The sequence below is a fragment of the Gekko japonicus genome, unplaced genomic scaffold, assembly GCF_001447785.1.
Source record: "Gekko japonicus isolate JY-2015 unplaced genomic scaffold, Gekko_japonicus_V1.1 scaffold1662, whole genome shotgun sequence".
NCBI lineage: Eukaryota > Metazoa > Chordata > Lepidosauria > Squamata > Gekkonidae > Gekko > Gekko japonicus.
This window is the reverse complement of record NW_015168099.1, coordinates 8002-16939: the sequence shown is the minus strand read 5'-3', so window position 1 is coordinate 16939 and position 8938 is coordinate 8002. Positions and strand designations below refer to the sequence as shown.

The 8938-nt window shown below is 50.2% G+C and overlaps 1 protein-coding gene across 1 annotated transcript in view; it reads left to right on the top strand.

The window, feature by feature from the left end:
• Positions 1-8938, top strand: part of LOC107113453 (alkaline phosphatase, tissue-nonspecific isozyme-like) — a gene marked incomplete at its 3' end in the record, with an annotated part of 43375 nt that overhangs the window by 27425 nt on the left and 7012 nt on the right. Inside the window, exons 5-6 of the mRNA XM_015414783.1 lie at positions 2378-2550; positions 5729-5863. Coding sequence (XP_015270269.1) covers positions 2378-2550; positions 5729-5863 — 308 coding nt within the window. The remainder of the gene's footprint in view (positions 1-2377; positions 2551-5728; positions 5864-8938) is intronic.

The following is an 8938-nucleotide window of genomic DNA, read 5'->3' as shown; positions in this document are numbered from 1 at the left end:
CCAACAGGGCTCTTCTGAGGTTCTTATGAAGGCCTCGGCCTCTCGGCCCTGTTGCTGGCCCGCCAGAGGAACTGGTTGGCCACTGTGTGAGACAGGAGGCTGGACTGGATGGACCCTCACTGGTCTGACCCAACAGGGCTCTTCTGAGGTTCTTATGAAGGCCTCGGCCTCTATGCCCTGTTGTTGGCCCACAGAGGAACTGGCTGGCCACTGTGTGAGACAGGAGGCTGGACTAGGTGGACCCTCCCTGGTCTGACCCAACAGGGCTCTTCTGAGGTTCCTATAAAGGCCTCGGCCTCTATGCCCTGTTGTTGGCCCACAAAGGAACTGGTTGGCCCCTGTGTGAGACAGGAGGCTGGACTAGGTGGACCCTCCCTGGTCTGACCCAACAGGGCTCTTCTGAGGTTCTTATGAAGGCCTCGGCCTCTATGCCCTGTTGTTGGCCCACAGAGGAACTGGTTGGCCACTGTGTGAGACAGGATGCTGGACTAGGTGGACCCTCACTGGTCTGATCCAGCAGGGCTCTTCTGATGTTCTTATTAGGGGAAGGCCTCAGCCTCTATGCCCTGTTGTCAGCCATCCAAAGGACTTGGTTGGCCCCTGTGTGAGGCAGGACGCTGGACTAGAAGGACCCTCACTGGTCTGATCCAGCAGGGCTCTTCTGATGTTCTTATTAGGGGAAGGCCTCAGCCTCTATGCCCTGTTGTCAGCCATCCAAAGGACTTGGTTGGCCCCTGTGTGAGGCAGGACGCTGGACTAGAAGGACCCTCACTGGTCAGATCCAGCAGGGCTCTTCTGATGTTCTTAGGAAGGGCTCGACCTCTCTGCCCTGTTGTTGGCCCTCCAGAGGAACTGGCTGGCCACAGTGTGAGATGGGATGCTGGACTAGATGGACCACTCGTCTTCTTATGTTCTTACGGTGATTCAAATGTGGAATTCACTGCCAGAGGATGTAGTGATGGCCACAGGAGTAAACCGGATTGAAAGGGGATTAGATAGATTCACAGAGGAGAGGTCTGTCAGTGGCTACCAGCCATGGGGACTGAGGGGAACCTGCACTTTCAGAGGCACTAATCCTCTGAATCCCAGAGCCAGAAGGCAACATCAGGAGAAGGCCTCGGCCTCTCTGCCCTGTTGTTGGCCGTCCAGGGGACCTGGTTGGCCACTGTGTGAGACAGGATGCTGGACTCGATGGGCCACTGGTCTGATCCAGCAGGGCTCTTCTGATGTTCTTATGAAGGCCTCGGCCTCTCTGCCCTGTTGTTGGCCCTCCAGAGGAACTGGTTGGCGCCTGTGTGAGACAGGATGCTGTACCAGATGGACCCTTGGTCTGATCCAGCAGGGCTATTTTGATGTTTTTATGAAGGCCTCAGCCTCTGTGCCTTGCTGTCAGCCCTCCAGAGGAACTGTTTGGCCACCATGTGGGACAGGATGCTGGACGAGATGGACCACATGAGGGATTGACACTTGCGATCTCTGGGCGAGACGTCTTTATTGTCGTCCCCCAAAGAGCAATTGCCGTCAGTGTACCCCCCCACACACACTTTTTCAAAGCTTGCCCCTCTTTGCTCAGTTTAATGTATTCAATTGCTGCCATTGAATGCATAACTGTATGTGAACAACATAATTGAATTGCCATGTAAAGACCTGGGTTAGGATCCAAATCCATCCAATTGCATTGCTAGCCCAGGAAGAACCATCCAATCACTTGTCAGCAAGCTCCCTGAGCGGGAACGTCCGTGATTGGTCCTTATGCATACAAACTTATTGGTTGGTAAATGTACAGTAAAGGTAAAGGTTCCCTTGCTCGAAAGCCAGTCGAGTCTGACTCTAGGGTTGCAGTGCTCATCTCTGTTTCCAAGCCGAAGAGCCAGCGCTGTCCGAAGACGTTTCCGTGGTCATGTGGCCGGCATGACTAAACACCAAGGCGCATGGAACGCTGTTACCTTCCCACCGAAGTGGTCCCTATTTATCTACTTGCAATTTCTTGCTTTCGAACTGCCAGGTTGGCAGGAGCTGGAACTAGGAGACGGGAGCTCACTCCGTCATGCGGCACACTCGGGTCTCGAACTGCTGAACTACCGACCTTCCACAGCCTGCAGTTCAGCGTCTTAACCACTTGAGCCACCGCAGCTCCATGTACAGTCGCCGTGGCTATATTAGCTGGGAGAGTTTAAAAGCAGGACAGCTGCAGTGTAAAAGCTGTTCTGGCTATCAGAGGTTGATCCGTGTTGGAGCTGTGTCCGAGTTGTTGAATAAAGCCGAATCTTTGCCGAATCACCCTCCGACTACTTTGTTAAGCGAGCGACTTAACGCTTAGTGGCCTGGTCCACCCCCAGTTCCTTGACCCACGTCTGTCCTCTCTCCCTCCGCACAGGCAAGGCTGTGGGGATTGTGACGACCACCCGCATCCAGCACGCCTCTCCGGGGGCTTCCTACGCGCACTCGGTCAACCGAGACTGGTACGCTGACGACGACTTGCCAGAAGAGGCCATCCGGGAGGGCTGCAAAGACATTGCTTACCAGCTGGTCCACAATACAGACATCAATGTGAGTGCCGGTTGAGTGGGTAGCCCCATAGGGCTGGGATTGGGAGGCACAGCCATGGGAGGTAATGGTTGCCAAACTCCAGGCGGGGCCTGGAGATCTCCTGGAATTGCCACTGATCTCCAGACTACACAAACCAGGGGTCATTTCGTAGAAAAAGAGGTGCAGGAGCTCGTTAGCATAACTCATTAGCATAATTCATTTGCATATGCCACAGCCCCTGACATCACCGGAAGTGTGTCAGGAGGCAACACCCACCGCTCAGGCTCCACTGGACTGTTTTGGATTGCTAGCTATTGGGGGGGGGACGTGCAGATCTGTCCTCACAGAGGAGGGAGAGCTTGTACCTGAATAAAACTTGGTCTTAAAGGTGCCACTGGACTGTTTTGGATTGCTAGCATTCGGGGAGGGGGGAACGTGCAGATCTCGCGGAGGAGGGAGAGCTTGTGCCTGAATAAAACTTGGTCTTAAAGGTGCCACTGGACTGTTTTGGATTGCTAGCTATGGGGGGGGGGTAACGCGCAGATCTGCCCTCACAGAGAAGGGAGAGCTGATACCTGTAGGCTGGCGGGGGGGGGGGCTCTGCAACTTACCTGGCTGCTTCTTGCTCTGACTGAGGGCTGCTGGGAGCAGGGGGTGGGGCTTGTTGCATGTGCCCGCCCCTGGGCTCCTTACTGCCGGAGCTCCGCTCCCGTGTGCTTCCGCAGGAAATCACCCCTGCCCTGGAGACAATGGCTGCTTTGGAGGGAGGACTGTATGGCAGTATACCCCCACCAAGGTGCCTCCCCTCCCCAAATTCTTGCTGGACTGAGCAACTCAGCATGCTTGGAGATTGGGGGGTTGCGCTACAGCACTCTAAGGGTGTATAGGTATTATCTCCTGAGACCATAAGTTTTGTACAAAGTTGATACCTTAAACAAAGAATCCAGGAGAAATTTCCTCCCATAAAAATCTGAGCAAGCACCATATATAGCAAAGCTCTCTGCTTGGTAGGAACAGGCTGACAAAACATGGGGTTGGAACACCTTCCCTGTGAGGAAAGGCCGAAGAGTCTGGGACTTTTCCATTTAGTAAAGAGATAAGTATTGGGGGGGGGGGGACGGGACAGGATAGAGGTTTATAAAATGATGCACGGGGTGGAGAGAGCTGACAAAGAGAACTTTTTCTCCCTCTCGCAAAAGACTGGAAGTCGAGGGCATCCCGTGAAGCTGATGGGCAGCAGGTTCAGAACAGACGAAAGGAAATACTTCTTTACACAGAGAGTGATTAAAATGTGGAATCTGCTACCGGACGATGTCATAATGGCCACAGGAATAAACATCTTATAAAGGGGATGTCACGGCTCAGGTGGGGGTGTCACCTGACGCTGCCACCACTCTGGTTCCAGGCTCCCTTGAGAAGGCCCAGAGCACCCTCCCAAGACCTTCAGACCTCCCTTGTTTGGCCAAATAGTAGGCGTGAGGACCAGGCAGAGTACAACAAGGAAAAGGTTTATTTCATAGGAGGTCAAACAACAAGGTGCAGAATAACAGTAAGTGGGTGCCCTAACGCGTCTGAATATATACTGTCCCTAGCTCACTATTCCAAGTGGCACTAGACTACTCACCCTTCCCTCAGGATGAGGGTCTTTCCCCCACAGCAGCCTCAGTCCCTTCTGGCTCTGCCCTCTGGGAAGAAGAACAGCTTTTCCTGCTGTTCCAGATCTTCTATTCCAAGCCCTCCTCTTTTCCTATTGGTCAATTTTGGCTCCAAAACCTCTCAGGGGCTTCTGGGAGTTGTAGGCCCAGCCTCGCCTACTGCTAGCCAGGCTCCCTGGGCCTAGTAGGCCTCTGGTGGCACAGCCCAGATCATGACAGGGGCTTAGATAGATTCATGGAGGATAAGTCTATCAATGGCTGCTAGCCATGATGACTGAGGGAAACCTCCACATTCAAAGGCACTAATCCTCTGAATCCCAGAGCCAGGAGGCAACATAAGGGGAAGGCCTCGGCCTCTCTGCCCTGTGGCTGGCCCTCCAAAGGAACTGGTTGGCCCCTGTGTGAGACAGGAGGCTGGACTAGATGGACCACTGGTCTGATCCGGCAGGGCTCTTCTGATGTTCTTATGAAGGCCTCGGCCTCTCTGCCCTGTTGTTGGCCCTTCAGAGGAACTGGTTGGCCCCTGTGTGAGACAGGAGGCTGGACTAGATGGACCACTGGTCTGATCCGGCAGGGCTCTTCTGATGTTCTTATGAAGGCCTCGGCCTCTCTGCCCTGTTGTTGGCCCTTCAGAGGAACTGGTTGGCCCCTGTGTGAGACAGGAGGCTGGACTAGATGGACCACTGGTCTGATCCGGCAGGGCTCTTCTGATGTTCTTATGAAGGCCTCGGCCTCTCTGCCCTGTTGTTGGCCCTTCAGAGGAACTGGTTGGCCCCTGTGTGAGACAGGAGGCTGGACTAGATGGACCACTGGTCTGATCCGGCAGGGCTCTTCTGATGTTCTTATGAAGGCCTCGGCCTCTCTGCCCTGTTGTTGGCCCTTCAGAGGAACTGGTTGGCCCCTGTGTGAGACAGGAGGCTGGACTAGATGGACCACTGGTCTGATCCGGCAGGGCTCTTCTGATGTTCTTATGAAGGCCTCGGCCTCTCTGCCCTGTTGTTGGCCCTTCAGAGGAACTGGTTGGCCCCTGTGTGAGACAGGAGGCTGGACTAGATGGACCACTGGTCTGATCCAGCAGGGCTCTTCTGGTGTCCTTATGAAGGCCTCGGCCTCTCTGCCCTGTTGTTGGCCCTAGAGAGGAACTGGTTGGCATCTGTGTGTGACAGGATGCTGAGCTAGATGGACCACTGGTCTGATCCAGCAGGGCTCTTCTGGTGTCCTTACGAAGGCCTCGGCCTCTCTGCCCAGTTGTTGGCCCTAGAGAGGAACTGGTTGGCATCTGTGTGTGACAGGATGCTGAGCTAGATGGACCACTGGTCTGATCCAGCAGGGCTCTTCTGATGTCCTTATGAAGGCCTCGGCCTCCATGCCCTGCTGTTGGCCCTCCAGAGGAACTGGCTGGCCACTGTGTGAGACAGGAGGCTGGACTAGATGGACCAGTGGTCTGATCCAGCAGGACTCTTTTTGTGTCCTTGTGTTGTGTGAACAACCCATTGTTTAAAAACTGCATCGCTAGCTAAACCGTTGTATTTATCTACTGACAGGTGATCCTGGGAGGGGGCCGGAAGTACATGACGCCCCGGCAGACACCCGACCCTGAATATCCGGATGATTCTAAGCAGAATGGGACCCGGAACGATGGTCTGAACCTCATTGAAATGTGGATGAGCGCCAAGGAGGTATCTGAAAGGGGCAGGCCTGTGGATCAAGTGAAGGGGAGTTACGGAGGGTCAGGAGAAAGAACTGATGTCTAGGTGTAACGAGATGATGATGTGCTCCGGCCTCCAGTTAGAGAATCTGGGCCGATTCCTCCTCTAACAGAGTAATCCTGAGCAGGTCTACACAGAAGTAAGCCCCGTTTTGTTCAATTGGGCTTACTCCCAGGAAAGTGCTCTTAGGACTTCAGCTTAAGAATTGTTCTTTAAACTCTTTGGCCCGGATAGCTCCAGGATCTATCAGGTCAGGTTGTCTGCATGCCGTAATTTTGATAGTGCACATGCATTAGTTGCTAGTTCTGTTCTTTGAGCTATTACCAGCAAACCAGGCGGAGAGGTAAACTATCTTGTAATGAAAAAAAGAATTAATTCTCTTTGGCTGCGATCACACACACAAAATAATCTACTTTTCAATCTGGCCTGTAGCTAACATGGGGCCCACGGGGCCCCCTCATGTTTTTTCTGGGCTCCCCAAAGTGCTCGAACGTACCCCTGCACTGTACTTTCATTTAATTAGCTGGCAGGGCCCCCGAGGCCCCCTCCCAAAAAAATTCCCTGGCTACAGGGCTGCTTTCAATCCACTTTCCAACTGTATCTTACTGTGTGAACTGGCAGAATCAGATTTTAAAGAGCATTGAAAGTTGATTGAAAGTGGATTGTTTAGTGTGTGTGATCGCAGCCTTTATTAGACAAGTCATTAGAAAACACAAACATGTGAAAATTAACCTTGCAGCTGCTGTGAAAGCAAGTGCCAATATAATAAAATCTCCCAGCATTTCTGAACCATACTTGAATAAGTTTTTTAAGTACCCAAAGGTACACTTTTATTAATTTTTCTTTTATAATCTACAACAAACAAATCTACACACTACAAACAGACACTCTACTACACATAACATATATACCAAGAGTACAGTTACATTATATGCTTATATCCTGTTACTTAATTAATAAAAACACTCTATCAGACACTTTCCATTCTTCTGTGTTCTCAAGTCCAATGTGCTATAATTGCCTAATCTTCTATTATATTTACATTATACCAATCATAAAACTTTTTCCATGTTATTTGAAATGTCCACTCTTTGCTTAGTCTCATTTCTAAAGTCAGTTTATCATTTTCTGCTGTTTCAAAAAGTTTATTCACAAACTCCTGTTTCGTTGGTTTGAATAAGTAATTTAAAGCAAGCCAGCTTTCAGATTATTGTCCTAAACGGCTTTTAGGGAATTTTATACAAACCCAAGTCGCACGTACCAACCCAAATCTCACATAATAGCTTCTGGAAGTTCCATCCGGAGAAATCTGGTTTGCTTATCGCATCCAATACCTCGATATAGAAAAATAGCGGTCTTATCTTAACGTTAGATTTTTCATCATCTGGATACATGATTGGTTCTTAGCAAAGGCTGAGAAAATCAAACAGGTACATCTGAAGATATACCTGATATGTGTCCATCGTCTTTTTCACGCAAGATCGGAAGGCCAACATTTCTAAAGTCAGTTTATCATTTTCTGCTGTTTCAAAAAGTTTATTCACAAACTCCTGTTTCGTTGGTTTGAATAAGTAATTTAAAGCAAGCCAGCTTTTAGATTATTGTCCTAAACGGCTTTTAGGGAATTTTGTACAAACCCAAGTCACACGTACCAACCCAAATCTCACATAATAGCTTCTGGACGTTCCATCCAGAGAAATCTGATTTGCTTATCGCATCCAATACCTTGATATAGAAAAATAGCGGTCTTATCTTAATGTTAGATCTTTCATCATCCGGATACATGATTGGTTCTTAGCGAAGGCTGAGAAAATCAAACAGGTGCATCTGAAGATATACCTGATTATCTTTTTCACGCAAGATCGGAAGGCCAAAATTAACTCTTCATCTCAGTGAAAAGGCAATTAATCTAATAGGTCTGTAATTGCTCTAATTAACTGTCAAAGATAAAAGAAAAACCTGATGCCAGGGTCCCCAATTTGTAGGATCACAAATTTCCAGGTATTATTTATTTATTTATTTATTTATTTATTTATTTATTTATTTATTTATTTATTTATTTATTTATTTATTTCGATTTCTATCCCGCCTGGCCTGACAAGCAGGCTCAAGGCGGTGTACAATAACAATTTACAATAAAAACAGATAAAATCCTAACAGTAAAATATAAAGTGCAGATTAAATACAAACGATGAAGTGCAGGTGGCGATCGTTGTAGTTGGCCTTGTATGACTAGACCAGTATCCCAAAGAAAGTGCCAGTAATAGATGTTTACTAGCTTGTTCAGTGGCGCCTCCTATTCGAAAGCCTGGTGGAAGAGCTCTGTCTTGCAGGCCCTGCGGAACTGTAGAAGGTCCCGCAGGGCCCTGATGTCCTCCGGGAGCTTGTTCCACCAGTATGGAGTCGCCACCGAGAAGGCCCTGGTTCTGGTGACAGCCAATCTGACGTCCTTTGGACCAGGGACAGTCAGGCGATGTTGAGTCCCCAACCTCAGTGCTCTCTGGGGAACGTGTGGGGAAAGGCGGTCCCTCAGGTAGGCAGGCCCCCGGCCATGTAGGGCTTTAAAGGTCAAAACCAGCACCTTGAAGCGAAACCAGTATGCTATTGGCAGCCAGTGCAGCTCCCTCAGCACAGGCCAGATGCGCTCACGAATAGAGAGGCCCATCAGCAGCCTGGCTGCTGCATTCTGCACTAGCTGCAGCTTCCGGATTTGGGACAAGGGCAGCCCCATGTAGAGAGCGTTGCAGTAGTCCAATCTCGAGGTGACCATTGCGTGGATCACTGTCGCCCAGTCACTGCGTTCGAGGAAGGGAACCAACTGCCTAATCAGCCATAGATGGTAAAAGGCTGCCTTGGCAGTGGCTGCTATCTGGGCCTCCATTGTGTGTGTACGACAGGGCCAGTGGGGCAAGGCAGAGAGGGAGAGTGTACAGTCCAAGAGTCAAGCCAGAGAGATCAAAAGAGTCCGAGCAAAAGTCCCAAGCACACAAAGCCAAGCCGTAGTCAAACGTTACCGATAGTCAGAGTCCAAACAAGCCAGTATCG